Source organism: Rhamphochromis sp. 'chilingali', assembly GCF_963969265.1.
Source record: "Rhamphochromis sp. 'chilingali' genome assembly, chromosome: 13".
Classification (NCBI taxonomy): Eukaryota; Metazoa; Chordata; class Actinopteri; order Cichliformes; family Cichlidae; genus Rhamphochromis; species Rhamphochromis sp. 'chilingali'.
The window spans coordinates 24,008,595-24,031,286 of NC_137940.1; the positions used below are offsets into that span (position 1 = coordinate 24,008,595).

The 22,692-nt window shown below is 38.5% G+C and overlaps 3 protein-coding genes across 3 annotated transcripts; 1 reads left to right on the top strand and 2 right to left on the bottom strand.

Moving 5' to 3' along the window:
• Nucleotides 1–1,952: 1,952 nt before the first annotated feature.
• Nucleotides 1,953–16,395, top strand: cdhr2 (cadherin related family member 2; the record flags this gene model as incomplete). Its single annotated transcript, XM_080901069.1, is given in 32 exon segments — nucleotides 1,953–2,063; nucleotides 2,739–2,766; nucleotides 2,769–2,783; nucleotides 3,076–3,132; nucleotides 3,215–3,274; nucleotides 3,377–3,516; nucleotides 3,611–3,664; nucleotides 3,748–3,837; nucleotides 4,323–4,412; nucleotides 4,504–4,626; nucleotides 5,633–5,779; nucleotides 6,028–6,103; nucleotides 6,178–6,287; nucleotides 7,189–7,404; nucleotides 7,530–7,679; nucleotides 7,804–7,965; nucleotides 8,064–8,125; nucleotides 8,211–8,454; nucleotides 10,555–10,794; nucleotides 10,899–10,968; nucleotides 11,052–11,636; nucleotides 11,726–11,800; nucleotides 11,929–11,978; nucleotides 12,070–12,221; nucleotides 12,432–12,528; nucleotides 12,628–12,716; nucleotides 12,830–12,901; nucleotides 13,083–13,218; nucleotides 14,212–14,333; nucleotides 14,419–14,532; nucleotides 14,632–14,709; nucleotides 15,040–16,395. Coding segments are annotated over 32 exon segments (3,993 nt in total). The 3' UTR covers nucleotides 15,218–16,395.
• Nucleotides 16,396–16,941: 546 nt separating this feature from the next.
• Nucleotides 16,942–19,795, bottom strand: gprin1 (G protein regulated inducer of neurite outgrowth 1). The gene is made up of 2 exons (XM_080900505.1): nucleotides 19,685–19,795; nucleotides 16,942–19,270 (listed from the first exon to the last, which is right to left on the bottom strand). Exon 2 carries the CDS (start codon nucleotides 19,238–19,240, stop codon nucleotides 16,970–16,972), a length of 2,271 nt encoding a protein of 756 aa, XP_080756631.1. The 5' UTR covers nucleotides 19,241–19,270; nucleotides 19,685–19,795; the 3' UTR covers nucleotides 16,942–16,969.
• Nucleotides 19,796–21,398: 1,603 nt separating this feature from the next.
• adirf (adipogenesis regulatory factor) lies at nucleotides 21,399–22,345 on the bottom strand. The gene is made up of 3 exons (XM_080901068.1): nucleotides 22,255–22,345; nucleotides 22,028–22,090; nucleotides 21,399–21,586 (listed from the first exon to the last, which is right to left on the bottom strand). The coding sequence occupies exons 1-3, from the start codon at nucleotides 22,331–22,333 to the stop codon at nucleotides 21,483–21,485; spliced, it is 246 nt and encodes an 81-aa protein (XP_080757194.1). The 5' UTR covers nucleotides 22,334–22,345; the 3' UTR covers nucleotides 21,399–21,482.
• Nucleotides 22,346–22,692: the final 347 nt, after the last annotated feature.

Here is a 22,692-nt window from a genome sequence, read left to right on the forward strand (position 1 = left end):
CATATAATTTCCTAGAAACCTGTCACTGCAAATCGATTTTTTTGTTTGTTTTGGAATTCAGTCATTCTCTTGTCCATTTTGTTACACAATCATATGCCTTAAATCATGATCTAGTTTATCAACATTTATCTTCTCAGTATTGGACTGTGTGGGTTCAACAGTTTGCGTAACCCTGAGATCACTCTTTTTTCTTTAAAAAAAATTATGTTTCTGTTTACTGGAATTGCTAAGGAAGAGTTTTATTCTGTTACCGCCCATTCATATATTTCTATTGCTGCTCAGGGAGTGGCAGTGCTGTGTTAAATGCTGTAGGTCATAAACCAAAGTCGAACTGGATAAGAGTCTTGGAACAAATTCTTTGTCGCCAGTATCTTGTCTTAATCACTTTATGTCAGCCTGTGAATTATAATATTGCTCTATTTTTTTCTGCATATCATCGTTTGACTACACGTTTGCTTAAATGAAGAGTTCCACACATTTTTCTTCATCATAAAATAAATCTTCACATTTATATCTATTGAGAACAGCTCCTGGAGGACTGATTCTTTTTCAGCCTCTGCTGACTGTCCGCTGACTTCCTGTGACACTATCAAGAGGCTGACATTTATGTTTTCTGTAAAAAAATAAAAATGCAAAGTGTTTCTTTTCTACCAGATTTGGCTTAGCCACTCTTGTGGCATACAGGATAAACTTTGTGAACCTTTAAGCTACCACAAAACTAACACCATGTAATAATATGACGAAGACAATACCTGCTTAGCATTAGCATTTTTAGCATCACTATTGTCACTGGCATTATCATTTAGCTCAAAGCAAACCAAGTATTTGGAATAATTTTTCATCAATGTTTTTATAGTTACTGGTAAGCATCAGTAATTCAGTGGATCCAGTGGATTAATAGTAGACACAGACAGTGAGTTTAGGGACAGTACTAGCATGATAACATGCCAAATCAATATGGCGGCCGTGGTAAGCTTCTTGAAAAAAACATGCATTCAGGACTTGGTGGAAAGCTTTTCTCCTTTATATATCTTAAAAATTTCAGTTGCTGTTTATTTTAAAATGTTACTTTTCAAATGACTCTTGGAAAGCTGTAGCAAACTTCTTTTGTACTAATATGCAAATATTTATTTATTTTTTTGCTTATTCAGTAAACCACTGAATAAAGTCAGTGTTACATTAGATATTACCACAAGTAAGATATATCTTTAGGCTGTGTGTTTCTTTTTCTTTAAATTTAATTTGTTTTTGACAGAAATAAATAAGAAACTTGTCTGATATATATAACATGTATATCAGGAATTTTCTTTTGAGCATTCTGCACATTTGTTCATGCTAGTGTTTTTCAAATGTATTTTTATTAATAGCCCCATTCTCAACACTTAATTTACTGGCATTTGTTTCAGTCACAGTGAAGATGTTGTTTTCAGTATATTGCCTCATTATGAATGAAGCCAGTGGATACAAGAGAGCATAATCCTTTGTGTGATACCCTTTAATGAGTAGAGTAGACTGGATGGGTTGTGGAGCTTCACTGGGAAGAGCTCATTAGGGCCTGGAACTGTAGTTTCTGGATAAGGGACTGAATCTCTGATTGGTTCTGAAGGCATGGGCATTAGTAAGCCCTGGGTTTCCAAACCTAAGCAATCAGAAGAGTATTGTTGCCATGACAGCAGCACCACTCATTTAGACAAAAGGGCATTTCAGATACTTGTGGGGTTCTCGTTTGGACACTTGTGGCCCAGTATGGCTCAGTGCCATTTGTTACTGGTGAGGAGCTTGTTTCTACGCTTAAACAGCTAGCGTGAAGTCATAGTTGAGACCAGCTTCAACTGTGTGAAGTTTTTCTGTTTTACTTATTAGAAAACAGTTAAAACATTTTTTTTCTTTTTTAACAAGCAAACAAGGAAGTGGATTAAAATGCTATCATATTTGCTGGACGTCACTGGTGCATGTTAATCATTTATATTTACTGCTGCGAGACGACAATCACTAAGAGGAACAAGAGTCAAAGGTCTCATCCAGACATCAGTAAAGAAGAAGCCCTCTGTGAATGTTGGCTGGTAAGTTTGTCTTATGCATTTGGATTTATTTTTTAGAGCATTAGTATATGTATTTAGTTACTATGTAATTACTATATAATGTTTAGATAATTAAGAAAAGAAGAAGATAATAACGAACAATACGTAATATCAATCCAGTGTGTTGCTTCGAACACCTGAAACCTGAAATAAGCTGATCAGTTTTTTTGGTGTTTTTTCTTTCCTAGAACAGTAGCGAAAAAAAGTGGTAAAGCCCTTAAAACAAAGGGCTTACATATTCAAGTAAAGACTTGTTTATATGAGGTCATTCTTAATTTTTATATCTTAATTATTCAAGGTTATATATATATATATATATATATCATCATCATCAAAGTGTAAAACTGCCAACCAAATTTTTTAACAGTTGAAAATGAACTAAACTGTCTTTACATCTTTTTTTAAAATGTATGTAAAATTACTTAAAGCTTAATGCAAAGTTCCAAAGTAGGTTTTTAAAAAATAGTCAAAATACGGTGTCCACTTTTTTAAGTTAATATAAGGGGACAGCAAAAATGTAAATGTTTGAGGTTTCATATTATAAAAAGGTTCTGCTGTGTTCTCTCTGTAAACAAAGATTTCCAGGTGTTTTCACCACCTGCTATGCCGTGAACAGTTTGGGTGTGGCTGTAATAACAATTGGCTGCTGAATTTCAGCCTACAAAAATCAGGACAAGAGCTGCGTACTACCAGCGTCATCCAGTATGTGATTCACCTTCTTATATTTCTGTTTGCATCATGACATTTAATGATTTTGTTGTTTTTCTAAAGATTAAATTTTTTTTTTGCCTCAGCTAGAATTTGCGATTAGAACTAATAACTAGTAAGGTGGTCAGTGTAAAAACCAATAACTGAACATTGTCATTATGAACCTGTTAGCATACTGATAAGTGAACTGAGCAATTGTCTTTAAGGTTTTACCATTTCATGGTGACACTAAGAACAAAAATCAAATATTTGCTACTTTTATAAAATTGTCTCTTTTGATTCGCAGGCATGGAGCGGATTGCAGGAAGCATACTGTTATTATGCCTGATCAGCCTAACTAATGGTGTGTGTTCATTTGATGTTTGATGATTCATTTTTGCTTTTCTTATCTTCATGTCAACATTTAATCTTCAAATCTTATGCAGCAAATAGCAGTCCTGAATTCACCGAACTTGTTTATGAAGTGTGTGAAGACACCCCTGTTGGTATGTTAAATTTGTTTTAACTTCTTTTTTTTAAACATGTTTGTAATATGTCTCTTTTGCCCATTTTCTTTTAATATATGTTTCCATGTTGTTGTTCTTCAGGTCAACCGGGATTTACTATAACTGCATCAGATCCAGATGGTGACAGACTGACTTACACACTCATTGGGCCCAATGCTCAAAACTTCAGAGTTGAAGAATCTACAGGGGTTGTATCTGTTGCAAGGCCTCTTGATAGAGAGGTGTGGCAGACATAGAGCAGCGACCCTTTATTGGAAAAAACACAATTTCGGTTAAGCATGTGCACTTATACATTTGATCAATTCTCTCTTCTAGATTTCTCCAGGGTATTTGACACTTGAAGCTGGTGTTTCCGATGGCCCTAATTATGTAAGTGACAGCTAACTTAGTAAAATTTATTTCTTTAATGCCAGTTTGTCCATTATATTCACAGAGTGCATCATGTGTTACAGAGAACCGGAGACTTAACCATAATATTACTTGATGCCAATGACAACGCACCCATCTTTCAGAGGCCTTCTTATGACACAAGTGTTCCAGAAGTAAGGCAAATATATTTAAATGAATTACTATACAAATGGTTTTGTGATTTTTTTTTTCTGTCACAGCATCTTACTTGTTAGTAAATAATGTCCATTTAACCATTTCATGTTGCTGTGAGAGAAAAGCATTCTTTGGGGTTATTCTAGCTCAGGAGGGAGAGCAGGTCATCTCCTAATTGGAAGCTTACCGGTCTGATCCTTGGCTGCTTCAGGCTGCATGCCAAATATGCTAACCCCAAGTAGCTCTCTGATTCATTCATTTGAGTGTGACTGCACTGCAGCATAGGAAAAAAGTATTTGTATGAATGGGTTGCATGTTTTATAAAGTGTTTTGAGTGCTCAGATAGAGTAGAAAAGTGCTATGAAAGAAGCAGTCCATTTACCACTGGCTCATCATCAAGGAAAAAATAAACACAATCATTTGTTTACGAAGTGAATAATTTCTGTTTTTATAATTCTGTTTTGTTTTTCTGTTTTATCAACAGAATACTCCTGTAGGCACAACTTTGTTTAAAGCATCAGCCACTGATGCTGATACAGGAACTGCTGGCATTGTTACATACGCCATTGATGAAGTAAGCTTCCTTTAGGAAAACATAAAATGTAATGATATTCAATAGAGGTGTTCCATGAACCTGTAAAGCACTGTTTACCTGTTTTTTCCAGGTAATCCCAAATGATGGGTTTAGTCTGTTCAGCATTGTAAGAGAAAGTGGTGATGTCAAACTGATCAAGCCCCTGAATTATACCTCACTGAGTACTTACTATCGGCTGAAGATCAATGCCAGTGTAAGTATGATTGTTCAAGTTTAAACATGCGTTACCTTATGATACTAATATTGGTTAAAGAAAAGTGTAAATAGCAAAGGTTGCCCTAACGTTAAAGCAGCTTTGTATATTCTTGTGGTTCCTAATTTCTTAAAGGAAAAGTTTGGCATGTTGTGAATTTCCCTTCCTTGTATCTGTATCAGCCAGTCTTTTGTTCAAATGCTGCTTTTTATTTTTACATTTTAGATTGTGGATAGTAGATAAATAAATATAATTAAATACATTGTAAATCATTAAATTATAATAATTAAATAAGTACACAATTTAAGTGACCTTTAGTGTGATGGGTTGGCAGTTTTGTGACCTTTAGACCGCTACTGGTTTAACGAGAAGCACGCTAGCTGTTTCCTTCTGCTTTGGTTCTTTGACCCACTCTGGTGCTGCTGAAACATCATAATAAACAGATATATGACTGGCGCCATTTTTCTTATATAACTGTTTGATAAGAAATCGATTAGAGATGTTTCCAAAACAATTGAAACGTAACTTTATATGTGTCCTCCTAAATAAACCTGCAGCTAAGAACACTAAAACAACTAACCGCTAACGTAACATAACACACGGGGGCATATTGTAACATCCAGAGTCAGATTTTTGTTTGTTAAGCAGTGAATTGCGCTGTTATTTACTCCTAATAAGAAAGTGTAAATGAAGCTAGAGCATTCAGGCATAAAAAATTATGTTGCTTTGTCAGTTTGATAAAGAGAAATGATGAATATTCACTATTAATTTAATTATGTGAAAGTCACAGTCACAAGCCTTTGCTTATTGTAACAGTGGTCATACTATTTACTTACTTTGTTTGTTTTTTATAATTTGATAGCCCTGTCAAAAGTGAATAACACATTTTCAGCATCTTTGAGTTTAGGTGTCATGTTTATCTGTTATATTTAATCTGTTTTAATGTATTCTAGATTTATCTGATCATCAAAAAAACTAAGAGATTTTTAAAAATGTTTTCTAACAGGATGGTGGAGGCAAGTGTCATAAATCTGATACAGAATACTTGTCGAAAACTGTTTATTCCTTCGTTACTGTTGAGGATGTCCCAGATCTTGACCCTCAGTTCATCGGCGTTCCCTATGTTGGAAGTGTTAGAGAGCATTCACCTGTGGTGAGTGCTGCTAAACCTGACCAATGATTTCAAAGAATTATTGTAAGGCAAACAAAGATTTTTCTGATAGTACAATATATGACCCAGTGTATACAAAGACTTTGACAACTTTTTGTTACAGTTTGTTTGTTACTATTACCACACTTCTGTGGTAATAGAAGGCACTGAGCCTGCTTTGAGTTGACATATTTTTTATAAAAGACTTTCAAATGCTTCACATTTCATAAACATTTTCTTTCCTTTGATAGGACACATCTGTGCTTAAAGTGACTGCTGTGGACCCAGACATAGGAGTCAGTGATGCAATCAGCTATAGCATTGAAGGTAAGCTACAGTATTTTTTTTGCTTTTAGCTTGTGAGTGGTAGTATAATATGTAATTTCCACATTATTTTACAGAGTCATCAGAAGCTGGCCTGTTTAAAATCTCAACCAGTGATGGTGTCATATCTGTACTGTCAGAAATTGACAGAGAAGTTATTGGTGACACTGTAACTCTGACTGTGAAGGTACATTTTTATTTCATTGTCAATTTCCTTCTCTCTGTGTGTGTTACTACAGTAAGCTTGTCCATTAGTACTAACTAAAGTTATCACATGAAGTTCATACAGATTACAGCACATTACAGTTTCACTGTGACCAAACTGAGCTTTCTCTGACATTTTTCAGTCACTCATTTTTTAGTTTTATGTATTAAGATTTAAAGGAATAACTCAACATTTTGTCAAGACTTAACACAGAACAAGACCACTCCCTAGAATCATTATGACGTATTGACCAGCAAGTATAAAATTCTCTTATCTTAATAAGACCTAGCAGCAATGAAAGGCAGGTTGAACCTCTCTGTGTAGCACCAGAAACTTCCTTAAAGACGGAGCGTCTTTAAGAACCCAAATCAAAGGTTGTTTTTACAACTCAAGCAAACATGACATAAACTGTGATAAGACCATTTTGAAGGTTGAGGAAGACAAATCTTCACAAAACTCATGAAACTAATGGTGACAATGTTTTCTCATTGTTTTGGGGGGATTTTTTTTTTAACTTTGCATAACAGTTTTTCACCAAAGTTGCACTAGTAGCAGTTTTTGAAGGTGTTTACAGTGACCTTAGAGAGCACATTCAAAATACAGATGGGAACTGGTGTGAGCAGAATGGGAGGCTGAGCTCAGGGTCGCTGAAAACAAAGAGCAGATGGTGTCATGGTGGAACCCACCATTACACAGGAGCAACTTCTCAATGATGCAAGAAAACCCCCCACAAAAACATTTATGATCTTCTTCTTTAGACCATTTAATTTAATATTATTATTATAATTAATCATAAAAAATATTGAGAAATATTAAATATATTTAATCTTTTTAACAATATCTTGAATATTGAAAAAATAAAATTCATTTTGGCCTATTTAAGGCCACTGAGTCTAAAGAAAACATCCACGGGGTTCGTGCCAGCGTCACAACAACTGTGCAGATCAACATCCTTGATGACAATGACAATAAGCCAGAGTTTTACAAGTGTGGAGACTCAGGGGACGACTGTGTAACAGCAACTGAATTCACTGGTGAGATCTTGGAGCACTCACTGGGATTTATTAACATCGGCATGACTGTCAAAGATCCCGACAAGGTAAGGAAACAGACCATTCATCATCTATAGGATGAGGTCTCCAGTCCCCCCCCCCCCCAATCAATATCAGCTCTGTGTAACATTATGGATCAAACATAAAACTTTTGGGTCCTGGGATTTTACAGATTTCCAACACTCAGCTAATCTTGGATGGAGAGGACAAAGCCGTGTTTTCTGTGGAACCTCAATTTACCACTGTAGACAGCATCGTTCAGATCATGATCAGGCAGCCCGAAAATCTGGATTTTGAAAAAAAACGGCAAATGACTTTGCAGGTAAAAATGTAATTAAAATAAGCCATATATATACATACAAACCATTGCATGTGCCAATACCACTCATGTTTGTGACTTTTAAAACTCTTTACAATTCCAATGAGTTGCTCATATCATGGTGCAGGTGACTGCTGTAGATCAATATAAACCCGCCTTCAGCTCCACTGCTCAAGTCACTATAAACATCAAGGATGCCAATGACAACAGTCCAACCTTCAAACAGGACACATACAGGTTAAATGTGTCAGAGCATTCACCCATTGGGACAGAATTGGCCATAATCACCGTAAGTTCCTTGCAGTCTGAATTCTCTCTCAGACATCCGGAGCTTTTATTCTTTTGTTTCAGAAACTCTCACACGTTGTTTTGTTTTCTCTCTTTTAGGCAGATGATCCAGACACAATGGATAAAGGCAACCTGACATACAAACTTTTTCCCGACAGCATGTACGTCTTCACTTGTGGCCTGCTGCAGTAATTCTGTCTTTGTCTTGCACGCAACACCTCTCCAACAGTCTATGCTATGTTTCAGATTACCTTACTTTGACGTGGAGTCACGCACAGGCAAAGTTTATGTGAAAAGCCAAGAGCTCCTGGATCGTGAGCTCAGATCTCTGTATACAGCGACCCTACAGGCCAGAGACACAGATGGCAAGCCTGGCTCTACAGTACTGGAGATCACACTGACTGACATTAATGACAAGCCTCCAGTCATGAACAGAGATTCTTACGTGGCTTTTGTTAGAGAGGGCCAAGAGCTTGAAGTCAAAATAGAGGTAAGTTTGGCAGGGTGAGCACTAAGGACAATAGCTGTCAAATTAATTTTGATTAATTTATTTTTTTCATTTTGGGGGGGAAAACAGCAGCAGGTGGTGGTGGTGGGGCTATCAAATAATAGTGTAGTATAGTCTTTATATGCATTAATAAAGGCATCCCCATTGGCTGGCAGGAATTAACTGCTTAAAGGCAATGACTTCAATTCCATTCCATTCAATTCAACTTTATTTATATAGCACCAAATCACAACAACAGTTGCCTCAAGACTTCTCATACATACATTTACTTATCACTTCTACTTTGAAGAGCCTAGAAGACATGAACACAAATAACAGGTTTCATGTTGCTGAAAAATGAAAAGCGCTTTATTGTGCATGTTAATGTTGGTAGGCAGAGACAGCAAAAAGTTCATGAGGCTGCAGCTATGGTCATAATTTTCAAAGTGAAGGGTTTATATGGAACAACAGTCACACTGTTAGAAAAAACATCTTTAAAAAACCAGTAATATTCCGGCAGCTGGGCGCCAAAAAACAATACCATAAAATAACAGAAAATAACTTACTCATAAAAATACGGTTATTTCCAGTAATGAAAATACAATTTGTTGCCCTAATTTTACATGGGATTTTGCTTTTTTCAAGTGCTTTTAAACATTAAATTAGGAACAATTTAATGTGATTAAACAATGAAATTACCTATAAACAAGGTCAATGAATGCGGCAATATGAATAATGATACTTAAATGTACAGAAATATACAGTTAAGAGTTGGTTTAAATAATAATGGATTGCATTCATATAGCGCATTTTGAAACCCTCAAAGCGCTTTACAATTCCACTTTATAATTCCCCTCTGGCCATCACCAGTAGGTGGTAGGTGAAGTTTCTTGCCCAAGGACACAATGACCGAGAGTGTCCGAGCCGGGGCTCGAACCGGCAACCTTCTGATTACAAGGCGAACTGCCAACTTTCTAAAAAAAGTTTATAAGAATAATTTTATATATTTTTCCATAGCATTACATTTGAATTTAACAGTCCAATCTTTCAAATAACGGACAAATATTTGTGAATGTATTTTAACAATCTAAATATGCATATGTACAGACAAATACATTTAAAAAACAAGAAAATTATGTTTTATTACATTACAGTAATTTTACGTTAATTTACATTTGAAATGTGAAATCACAGTCTATTGATGCAGATTTAATGATATTCTAGAAGAACAGTACAAAACTGTAAAATACACAGTAAAATACTTTTATATTAGGATATATTTTTTTTACAGTGCATTGTATCTGACCTTAAACTCTTAGTTCAGAGCTTTTTAATAACATATATATATTTTTAAAATCTGCTAAATTCCATTAAAATTAAGAAATATGGATTTAGCATATGTATAAGAGTCTAGTGAAGTCTGATCCAAACATACATTTCTGGAGAAATTTGCATCACCCAATATCATGGCCTGTCATGTGACATGAATAAAGTGTGTAGCCAGGACTAAAATATTATTTTAAAAAAACTTTCCAAGAAATTGACAGGGAGTTATAATTTTCAAATGCATACACAGTCAAAACATGTCATCATAAATATGAAACATCACTTTTAATTTAAAATAATTTAAATGTGACTGAAATAAATTATTAATTATTAAGGAAAATATGCTTGGTATAAACTAGATGTATACCAATCAGGTACATTTCATTTGACCAGATTCCAATAAATGTTTTACACTGTTTTACACAATGTAACAACATTACATCAAAAATGTACATTTAATCAAATGACTTAACCCTGTCAAGGCTGATCCATGAAATCATTTCCAGAAAATTGTATTTTTTTGAAACTGGAATGTTTGTTGGACCTTCTGACAAATTATATTAAAAAAGAAATTACATTTCAGGTTACATATATGAGGTTTTGGTCAATATTGTACTTTTGTAGCCTTAAAAGTTTATACGATACATGGCATTACTGGATTAAATTCAGCATTTGGCCATAAATTTTGTTTTCAGGCTTTATTGCATTTTTGCAGTATCAGCAAAGAAAATCATCTTCCTAAAAGTGTCTCTTCTGATGTTTCTCTGCTTTGGACAGGCTACTGATGGAGATGAGCCCAATACTCCAAACAGCCAAATTGTGTATGGTATCGTGTCAAGCACATACAGTAAGAACTTCACTATAGACCCTGAAACCGGTGTTTTGACAAACCATGTTGAACTGGATCGTGAGGCCCTGGATCCAATGCTGGAAGGGGAGATTAAACTTGTAGTGACTGCTACAGACCAGGGTGAACCCCCGCTATCCACCAATGTCACAGTTACCATCAATGTACAGGTAGGTATTTTAGCAAGTTGACAGTACCAAGTTACAAGAGATGGTATAAATGCTGGTACAGCTGATGACTGCCAGTGTTTCTTCTTCTTTATGATCCATTTCAGGACATCAATGATAACACGCCAACAATTTTTGCCCCATCTTACAAATTCTCTGTTAAAGAAGGAGAAAAAGGCAAGTATTTCACACCGCAAAATGTTTTAAGTGTTTACAACTTAACTTGTCAGGGTTTTAATTCATATTTATCATTCATTCAGGTGCATTTGTTGGCTCTGTTGAAGCTGAGGATTTGGACCAAACAGCAGAGTTTAATCGCATCTCTTTCAGCATTGTCGATGGGAGCTTTGGGAACTTCATCATTCGAACCTTCGCTGCCACAAGAGGTTTCATGGGAAACATCACTGTGGACCCAGACATTGAGCTGGACTATGAGAAAGGCCCCAAAAAGTTTAATATGAGGGTAGAGGCAGCAGATCTGGAGTCAAATAAAGCTACAGTGATGGTGGACGTAGATGTACTTGATGTAAATGATGAGCGACCTGAGTTCACGCCAATAGCATCTATGACAGTGAAGGAGAACACCACAGTAGTGGAAGCTGTTGGGAGTTTTAAAGCGGAAGATAAAGACGGGAGTCATTCTCTGGTCTTTGAGCTGGAATCCGTCAAATGCAGATGCAATAACACCCTGGATTTCTGCGACTTGTTTGTCCTGGATCCAAACGGAGAGGTCAGGGTCAACCCTAAGTTCACGGTGGATTATGAAAAATGCGACCAGGCGATTGTAGAGGCTCAGGTGGTGGACATTAACACAGAGAAGGGATATAACAACAGCGCCACGACAGGTCAGTAATGGGTTGTTTGCTGATAATAAGAGTAAGCCATTAAAACAAACAGCTTACATAAAAGCTGGTTCACTGTCATTTCTCTTCAGGCCTAATGGTGATCAACATTGAAGACATCAATGACAATGCCCCAGAATTCATTTTCTCAGACAGTCAGGTGTTTGGTGAGTCCTCTCAGAATAACCAGTCGTCTGCAGTACTTACCAACAGGGCCACGTTCTTTCACATATCGCCCTAAATTTTTAAAACATTATATGAGTCCAACGCTGATTTTTTTCTTCTTCTTTTATAGTTGTGGTGTCAGAAAGTGCAAGCAAAGGGACATCAGTTGCAGGGGTCACTGTGAGTACGACTGAAAAGCAAAAACACCTGACCTCATTTAGGCATGTTAACGATGCATGAAGCATGATGCTCTACTTCATGTCTTTCATAGGCTACAGATCGTGACAGTGGCATAAACAGTCAGATCGAGTTTAAAGTGACAGATGTGAAATTCCAAAACACCAACAATGAAATAAGTGACAAGGGGGCACTGTTTGAGGCTGTCACCACACAGCAAAATGACCGCTATGTTGGGATTATTCAGTGAGTACAAAATCGTCTCCTGCAGTCACAACTCAGTCTGCTCTGGTTTTTCTCACAAGTGTCGGTGTTTTTACTTTTACTTATATATTTACATTTATACTCGAGCAGGGATAATAGGAGCCCATGCACGTGTTGTTTTTTCCAAAATGATATTGTCATGGGTGCATTTTTATGGTTCTTATGGGTGTGCTTCCCTTCAACTATCCACAGATCTACACAGACACTTGATTTGACACTGAAGGGGAAGTATTTGGTAACAGTCTCTGCGACTGATCCCGGCGGCCTGTCCTCTAGCACCGTGCTGGATGTAAGTGACGTGGGATTTGCTTACCCTGTGTTGTATATTGAAAACAGGCTGTAAAACTTGCAGCACACACCAATGTTTGCATTCTTTTTATAACTGCAGATTTTCACAGTCGATGAATCCTACAAAGTCGAACTCAGGTTTGCAAATAATCAGATTGAGGTTGAAAAAAAGCTCAGTGAGATCAAGAGGTAATGTCTGAATCATTAGTAAAGACTATATCTGATCTAATCTGCTAATTTTCATTCAGTCACCACTTAAATCTACCCATTTTCTTCCCCCCGTCATCTTCTGGGACTCTTAGAGCACTTATGACTGCCACTAAGGCTGCTGTTGAAATTGTTGCTCTTAGGCCTTACAACAGTGAGACATCCAGGTAAGTTCCCTTTCATATCTCCTTGCTTACTCCTATGCTTTGTTTTTCCTCACTAGGTGGTGCAATTGCACATGTAGACAAAATGTCAATGGCAGCAACTCCAGGTTTTAGGTTTTAAACAGCTGAAATGTGTTGATTTAATTTATGTGTATGTGTGTGTGTGTTTTAATGGTTCTCTCAGGGCTACAGAGAAAACTATTGTGGTAGCTTATTTTGTCTATGCCAATGGAACGGCCCTTACCTCTGTTCAAGTGGAAATAATGCTCTCTGATGCGGAACACTTTCCTAAGCTGATAGAGCTTGGGCTAGATAACATTGTAAGTACGGTTTTATTTTTTAAACACGGCAAAAAAACCCAACTATTTTTCTGCCTCTTCTTTATATCTTCTTGGTCATTTTGTCATCATTTTTTTTATTCTTCTTTTTTGATAAATTGCTGTTGGCAGTCTAATACAAAGTATTTCAGAGTCAGCACAGGGGCAGGGGATAGTTCACTGATTCTTTTCACCAAGTTCAATGTGTGCTCCAACAAGCACTCTGGCTCCACCAGCAGGTTAAATTCAGAATTGTTTCATGTGTATCACTTTTAAAAAACATGCCTAATTTTCAATAATTTAGGATTTATATTTATTAAATATTAAAAGGCATTTGATTTCCCATAAAGGTGGATCACGTGATCTTCAGAAACAGCCGTAACTACGTTGAGATTAATGACTCAGTGTATGTAACATTACAGTGTATGTAAGGGATGGTGCATTTGAATTATATTGGCTATATGGAAAAATTACTTATATTAAATTACTTTAATATCAGTGTTGACCCCCCCCACCCCCCCCAAAAAAACATCAATAAAAACCCAAAAAAAATGTAACTGATTTTTTACATGTACATTTTTTCATGGAATTTTATTACGTAAGTACAATGTAAAATGCTACATTTAATGGAATCTTGTCAAATGAAGTCACATTTTTTAATTATTTGAATAAATAAACCTTTTTATAAATTTTATATATTACAGTTGCATTTTACTCAAAATTATTGCTTTGTGTATATTGAGGGTGTAAAAACAATTTTTTAATGTAGATTTAGAAAAGTAAAGTAAAATATATTTTACAGGGATAAAGACATTTAAAATCTGGTTAAAGGAGACAGCAGTAGCAATCCCTTTGGTTCATTTTACAAAACAATTAACTCCAGATTAGTAAGAGGTCTGATAAGTCTGATCAGTATTAAAGGACATGTGAAAATTGTGAGGTTAGTATAAATATAATCTACATATGAAACTCGAAACCTGAAACCTCTGTTTTTAGGGGACTGCTCCCGAGGAAGAAAAAACGGTGGACACAGTAAAATATGTCCTGCTGGGGATTGTGGCAGGCCTTGTCATTGTACTTCTTGTCCTCACCACTTCACTCCTCTGCACTCGCAGAAAGTAAGAAAATGTGATACCTATGATTTCAAACAACTATGACCAGCAGGGAGTCTGTGTACTGACCACTCATCATTCCACCCTACAGCTACAGAAGGAAGCTTAAGGCTGCTAAAGCTGCAGAATCTGCATCCAGTATGAATTATGACAACCAGAAAAATGGTCTTATGCTACCTGGAACCAACAAGTACACTATGGAAGGGTGAGGAGACAAAACCTTATTCAGATAAATGAAACAGGCAATGGTATGAAACCTAATGTATAAGTTTGCCTTCTAACATGTGTCACTTCTCTCTGATAGTGCTAATCCTGTGCTCAACCTGAACATCGACACAACCATCGAGTTAGAAGAGAGCAGCTCTGATGATGACAAACACAGGTAAAACAAAAACAACAAGGAAACAAAGAACCCTGTCTGTAAATCGGTCCACTGCCTACAGAGAGCAGTTACTGGCTTGATCAACACAGTTTGATAAGGTGGCTCACGGTGAAACGCAGCTGCGCTCACCACTCTGTAGCTGTGCTGGTTAATAAACCGGGATGATTTCCAGGTGAACATTTTGCCACAGAGTGCCCACTACAGCATGTTGTGACAGAGCTGGCTCTGTGCTTCCAGCAATGCCATGTGATTGTTGTTTTTAAATCAAAAACCTTGAAATGATCATTTGTTCATATTGTCTCCCTCTTTCTCTTTGTTTTTCCACCAAAGCCATCTAAGCTTCAACTCCGACGACTCTGACTTGGAAAGTGCTCGACATCCGAAAGAGGATCCACCAGGGTACACTGAGACTTTGCATGAAGCACTGACCCTGGCTGACCAAAACCAAAGCACTGACAACCCCCTCATGGGGTACAGCAACCCTGTATTTGACACCACAGATTTGTAATGTAAATAGTGAAGGCCAGATGCCTCAGCTAGACAAATGTAGCTTCTTTGTAATCAGGCATACCAAATCAAACTTATTATATAGTTCTTGATGAAGACTTCATCTTCAAATAGCCATTTCTGTATTACAGATTTAACTTTGAAGCCTAAACACCCTTTACAAGCATAAAACTGAACCAAAAGGGGGATCCTATTTTGTGAAAAAGATCTAATTGTATAAAAGTGTAATGATTTCAAAGACCTTATTCCAATCCAGTCAGAGAGCTGAAGTATGCGAACTGCTTGTTTGCTGTAGCCTCATAGTTTGTACATAGGTATGAAAGTGAAATCAATATCGATGGCCTAAAAATATCAAACTCTTCCTTTATCTTTCTGTAGAGACAGTTTCAATCCATGCAGTATAAAAAAATGAATAGCAGCAGTGGTTAAACACACAAACTTCTTGCTTGATGCACATGTGAATCACTTTATTTTTGTTATTATAATAAGCAGTGGTTTAAAAAGGGTTTGAATTGCTTTTGAAAGAAACTGTTTCTTAAAGTTATACCAACACAGAAATCAAGAAAAACAGATAAATTAAAAAAAAAAAGGTTTCAAAATGTCAGTGTATGAATGAAACCCTTATTTATAACTGTGTGTCTGACAAAATCTCGCTCTCTCTTTCCCTGTTTTAATTTGTCAGTGTTTGCTATGAAATTCTTGATGAAGAGAAAAAAAAAAACTCATGCAGAGTGACTTCCAACAAGCAGCAGATTAAAAAGATTATTCACTGTTTACTGACACCTAAATGAATGTAACACAAGTGCAATCCATGAATAAATTCTGATCCTTTGAATGTGGACCTGAAGTTAATGCTGGTGAACACGGACATTCACTGACACTGTAACAACCGCTTGTTTAAAACACGCTTAAAATCATTGCCTTCGCATAATTTACAACAGGATCACAGATTATGGCATTAAAATACTGTGAGCACTCATGACTAAAAATACCCTGATATCAGGAGTCATTACTTTCCTCGAAAGGTGATTGTACGCGTCATCAGTTTTTTTGTCTTTTTTTTTTTTTTACACTTTTCACAATACAAACAAGTCAAAACACTGCCAAATCTAAAGCAATATATAAGACATACAAAAGCCTGCACTGACAGTAGAGACTCCTCTTACAAAGAGATCAAGGCAACACTTAATCGATTTAACCCCCAGGCCACCAGGTCACAAATCACACTCAAAACCTGTCATTACACTATCATCTCTCTCTCTCTGTCGAAGCTTAACAAGCTTTTTAGCAACCAGGAGAAAAGCTGGTTGCCATGGCTTCACATTGTGTGAGGTGAGTGGAAAAAACAACAACAAAAAAAGCACCAACAGCTAAAATGAGTCAGTGGATGGTTTCAGCGAAAAACACTAAAGGAGGAGAGCCAGGCTGATGATGACGCTGACGCATCGCTCTCATTTCCCCAAACGTCCATCATCACTCTGTCGGTGTGTGCAGAGAGATTTGTGAATAAAATACCAATCAGCGAGGGTGGGGTGTGTGGGGGATAAAAAGAGAAATCATAATTTATGGCTGCTTTCTCAGCGGTTAATGCTTCTCGGCGCAAACTTCATATTAAATGCTTTTGTGCTTGCTTGTCTTGAGCGAAGGTGTGAATTTTGTCCTTCTTTTTCTCACACCATCGAGACGACGTCATTCAGTGGATGCACTGGATAACAACCACGTGTATCAGATCCCATGTAAACTTTCTCTCCTGTCACTCAGTGGTATGAGCTCTGGAGCAACAGTGTGGCTGCTGCATGTTCTCCATTAGCAGGCGGAAGGGGTTTCTTCTGCGTCGGCCCGCTTTCCCATCATGCTCCCCTCTTCTCCCTGCACGACCCTTACCTGAACCCCCCTGGGCTATCTCGGGGGTCAGGGGTGTAGCTGTGGGGTTGAGCGGAGGAGGCGGTGGCATGGAGGATTGCCTCTTCTGCTTCTTCACCTGCTTCTCCAGGTGTTTCTGGATGGCAGAGCCCAGCACGGCTACTTCCACCACAGCTCCGTACACCTCCCACGTCATCCCCTTCTCATCCCAGCTCACCTCCTGCACTGGCTCCTCGCATTTCTCCTCATCTTTCTCCTTACAGTTGATTTCCTCCTTTGTGTTCTCTTCAACTCCCTCCACCTTTCTCTCTTGGGTTACTTTCTCCTCTTTCTCCTCCATCACCTCCTCTTTCTTTACCTCTTTCTCCTCCATCACCTCCTCTTTCTTTACCTCTTTCTCCTCCATTGCCTCCTCTTTCTTTTCCTCTTTCTCCTTCTTTGCCTCCTCTTTCTTTTCCTCTTTCTCCTCTGTTGCCTCTTCTTTCTTTTCCTCTTCCTCCTCCACTATCTTCTCCTCTATGCTAGGCTCCTTCATGACCTGAGGGAAAGTCATAATCGTGGGAGTTCTCGGGGTCATGGGTGCGGTAGCGACAGAGCGAAATTCCACCTGCTGACCCACCTGCAACTCAGCATCTTTAGTCTCTGTGCCCACAGCCCCACATTTTCCAAAAGAGGTGGGGAAATAGAAGGCCTGGTCCCCCTCAGGTGGGGTCATGGGGCTGGTGGCCACAGACTGACACTGTACTACCTCCAGGCTCACCTGTGTGCGGATGTTATGGCAGCCAAAGGGAGCCGGTGATTCAGGGATGGGGGATTTTTTTGCAGAAACAACTCTCTCTTCTTCACGTGCATCTTTGTTTTCGACCTCTGACTGCTCGGATCCTGTGCATGTTTTCGGATGTTCGCTGACAGCAGCAGAAGGTACTTTAGTTTGTGGATCGTTTGTGCTCCTGTGAACACTTTCACTGAAGGACTTTCCTTCCTTCCTCTTTATATCACTGCAGCTTTCTCCAACCTCATCTTCATCTATTTTGACCATCTCCGGTTCAACAGAATAAAAAAACGACTCAGCCTCGTCCGTTTCTTCCTCCTCATTGTTGCCATACTGGGTCACCAAGATTGTAATGTCTTGATCCATACTTCCCATCCTCTGCTGCTTACACTGCTGATTGCTACCCTCCACACTTACATGTGCGCCTATTAACTCAGCATCCACTCCATTGGTGGAACTCTCAGTCATCTCCTTTGATGTAGTAAATTTTAAAGTTTCAGTTGTTTCTGACACAGCATCTGCTGAAACTTTTTTCTCCTGCTGACCAGTCTCCCTCTGCTCCTCATTCTTTTTCACTTTCTCGTCCCTTTGCACTGGCTCTCTCCCGATAACCTCTGGGAAAGCCATGCTATATGGGGATTTGGGGGTCATGGGGGATGTGGCGACAGAGCAGAACTCCACTTGCTGACCCACCTGCAACTCTGCATCTTTAGTGTCAGTGCCCACGGCTTGAGGTTTCCCAAAAGAACTTGGGAAGAAGAAGGAATGGCTGCCCTCTGGAGGAGTCATGGGGCTGGTTGCTGCCGAGCAGCACTGGACCACCTCGAGGCTCACCTGTGTGCGCATGTGGTGCTGCCCAAAAGGGGCCGGGGAGCGTGGGTCATAAGGGTCTGGAGTTGATGGGACAGCAACTGAGATTTTCTCAATTCCTGCATCTTTTCCTCTGTTGAGATTTTGATCTTCAAAGTTTTCCTCTTGAATTTCAGGTTTTCCATCTCCATCACTCAGAAACTTGATCGTCACCTTTGCATCGTTATTTGTAGCTGCTGTCGTTGTTTTATTGTGCTCTTCTGTTGCAGGCATGGCATCGATCTGTGTGCAGTTTTTAACTCGTTCAGTGTCTGTTAGGTCAGCATTGCTATAATCCCCCCCTGAAAGCACTTGATCTTTAGATATTAGGTTTTTCTCTTTCTCCTCAACAGAGCTGACATTCCCCTGTAGTGCCGGCTGATAGTCCCCTTGAGTGGTTGACTCTTGACTCCTGTACAGTTGAGGTCCTTCAGGCGCAGCAGTGCTATCTGAGCCTCCCGGACGCCCCCCATTATCCGTCTTCTCGCAAGGCTGGTGGTCCTCCGTGACACCTCTCATCTCATCCTTAAGGCTTCCCATTCTGTCTCCGCATTAAAGGGCTAGAATTACCTGCAGGAATAACACAGCAGTGTGAAAGTGTCCGCGCAGTTAATCATCGGGAACAAGCACAAGCACAAGCACAAGCACAAGCGGAAGATAAAAATATTCTGTCATGTGATACGAAACGAAATTGATATTATTCAGTTATTCAAATAGACACAGGAGCATCACTGCTACTACTTGATCAGAATTGTTTGCACACTTACTTTAATATCGCAGGACTATCTTTTTAAATACTTTAAAAAGAGACAAAGTCAAATCTTCATGCCCAAAAATATCTCATTATCAGCTCCTGTCTGAATTCTATTCTAGTCCATAATTACATAACACAAACAGCGTGCACATGAATTCAGAGTTGTTTTCAAAATGTAACTATAAAACAAGCATGATTACAAAAGGAGATCTCAGAAAATTAGGACATACCTCAGCAGTCTAAAGTCAGGCTGAAGCCACTCCACAACTCTTCTTCAGATTTGGGTCAAACATTGCAAATCTCAGCACCGATTGCGACAAACATCTGTCCGTGCATCTCCCCCCGGTGATTGATGCTGATTGCAGTGGCTACAGGTTTGTCTCTAGAAGAATCTATCTTAGGCAATCCTCGCTCTTTAGGCTGTGGCTGTGTCTATTGAAAAGCTTCACATTTCCAGTTTCCCTGGAAACCACGGTCGGGTTTCTGGCAGTGAGTGGTAATGTAATGGCAAAATCTCTCTACAGCTCTCTAATCAGCAGTAAATCATAGTAATTAACTTCAGGTTCTCATAGAAACACAATGGCAGCTACGTGCACAGAGATAAACCTGTGAACTGGCTAATCTGGAGAAATTTTAAAGGAGGCATAAATTGGTGATAAAACTCTCACGTCATTACAAATGATCATGAGGGAGGGAGGGTGAAGTATGCAGAAGTGGGATTTCTCTTAGCAATAATGAAGCAGGGTTTTGAACTAAAACAGCAGTGTCTGTGTGTGTGTGTGTGTGTGTATGTCTGCATGTACATGTGTGCGTCAAGGCCACATTTGCCCGCTTGTTTGTTTAACAGAATCTTAAGCTTAGTAAAAAAGAAAAAAAATAAATAGATAAATGCTTAAAACATGTCCTACTTCAGGAAGACAGATGATCACAGGCTCATTACAGGACTTCCAAAAAGTCTATGCAAACTCAAAGCTTGTGGAGAACATCAGAGAGATATTAGTAACAGTGGTTGTTCTGCAGCATCTGTACATGAAAGACACAACAGAGAATTTAAGCTGAAGGAGCCTGGAAGCAGCAGCTTCGCCTCCCACACAAACAAACACTTGTAAATCACCAAGTATTTTATACTCATTCGTCATTCCCCTCCAACCTCCCTGCTTTGCGACACATATTTCTCTAGAGCCTCTCTAATTCTGCTTGCCTCTAGTGATTGAGTGGGACATTTCTTTCTTTTTTTTTTTTTTTTTTTGAGAATCTCTAACCGACTTGCTTGTAGCATGGCAGTGGGCTGCTGCGGCTTGGCCAGAACACCGTGTACTGACATAAGTATTCTCGCCGTTAATTCGAAGGCTGCCACAGAGTTCTGTTGCTTGGCAACCACGTAGTGGGATGCAGGGGAGGTGTGCTGCTGAGGACCAAGGTAGACGGGCTCTGATCACACTCTCATCAGGGGCCATCAGCCTGCCAAAGGCCATCTTCTCAGCAATGTGTTGGTAATAATGATGACCGTGGTGATTCACTGATGAGTGCGCTCCACAGAGCAAAAAAACAGGATGCATCATAGATACCGTGCCTGCAGAGCAACTAACAGTGTTAAGTCTCCTGAGTGTGGCAGGATATCACATTTTACGAACCCGTAAGAGGTGTTGGAATTCATTTATTTCGCAAAAACAGGCAGAAAGCAAAAAAGAAAAAGAAGAAAAAAAGCACAAATGGAAAATTAGAAAAGACAGTTTATAAACATTTCTTCTGGAATGTTAGCTACGTAAAGCCATATGTCTCTTTCTCTCTATATATGTATCTATCTATATATATATATATATATGTATCTATCTATCTATCTATCTATATATATATATATATATATATATATATATATATATATATATATCGATAACTATAGTTTATATCTTTTTAAAAATAGTTTATATGGTTTGCATAATTCCATCCCAACAGTTTCCCCTGCCTGAAGGGGGTGATCAGACAAGTTGGCTTAACTTTCAGCTACAAGTGTCCATTCTTTAGGGATCATTTAGATTCCATTTTCTGCCCAAACTCCTTGATGGTGTCCGTGGCCTTGCCCGCAGCTTTTCCTATGGCTGCTTGAGTCTGCCTGCTGGTTTCTTCAGCAGCTTTGATAAGTCAGAGCAGAACAGAAGAGAAGTAAGCTAAGCAACAAATCCTCTAATATTCAGCTAATATTCAACTGGATAGAGTTGAATAAAAAATATTCAACTAATATTTTCACAGTGCATTCATTTGTATGATTGTCAAATATGATATTTCTCCACATTTCAAATTTTTCTAATAACCCGAGGAATTATTTCTAAAACTAATTTTAAACAATATAAAATTTGCATTTTATTCATACTGTTATAATAATTCCAATATTTCTATTTTGACTGCATTCATTTTTACAATTCATGTTTCCTTTTAACTGCTCTGCTTTTATTAGCAATTAAACATCTAATTTGGCAGTAATATGACTGACAGCTTGTGTCTGCCATCCATGCCTCAGTAAACACCAACTAATTACAGTATATGATGCTAGAAAGAAGGAATGTGCGCCTTACCTTTGTTGACTGTTTCTTTGGAGGAGTCTGCCACCTGCTGCACGGCTTCCTCAGCTGCCTGCACTGGAAACGCATCACAGGTTTTTAAAGTGACTGACAGCTTTTAAACTTCATTTTACTGCAAAATCTCTTAGAAAGAAAAATAAAATGCTGTATTAATTGCAGTACAACTCTTTTGATTCCAGGTCTGATGTCGATCGTATCACCTTGTAGCCACCGGTCTGTACCTGCAGTGTCTGTGACTCCTTTAGCGGCTGAGTGGCTCGTGCTTTTCAGGCCCTCAAAGGACTTCTTGAATGATGCCATGGCTCCTGTCTTTGTCCCTGCAGCTTCCACACACCCTTCTGACCTGAGAGCGGCAGGAGCAGCTGTTTAATACCCTCGGCTTGAGCCCGGCACCACCGAGCCTGCACGTTCCAGCTGGATTAACCAAAACAAAACCCACCCAAAGAGGCACGATCAGACTGGAATCCCAAATATGGCACCATTGTGCCAATGGCCAGAGCCTACTCAGCAGATTTTACACATCCTTTAATCAAACCCCAGACAAGAGTGAGCAAAAAAGATAAACATGCGAGGGCGACGCATAATAGATTCTTATTGAGGTCAACTTTAGAAAAGATTTAAAATGCGATGAGCGATCAGCGCAGTAAATGAGTTTGCAC

Coding starts and splice junctions, on each gene's coding strand:
- gprin1 (XM_080900505.1), bottom strand. CDS start 19,240: ATGGGAAGCCTTAAGGATGAGATGAGAGGTGTCACGGAGGACCACCAG.
- adirf (XM_080901068.1), bottom strand. CDS start 22,333: ATGGCATCATTCAAGAAGTCCTTTGAGGGCCTGAAAAGCACGAGCCAC. Junction 22,091..22,254: donor AGGAGTCACAGACACTGCAG/GTACAGACCGGT, acceptor ATGCGTTTCCAG/TGCAGGCAGCTGAGGAAGCC. Junction 21,587..22,027: donor CAAAGAAACAGTCAACAAAG/GTAAGGCGCACA, acceptor GACTTATCAAAG/CTGCTGAAGAAACCAGCAGG.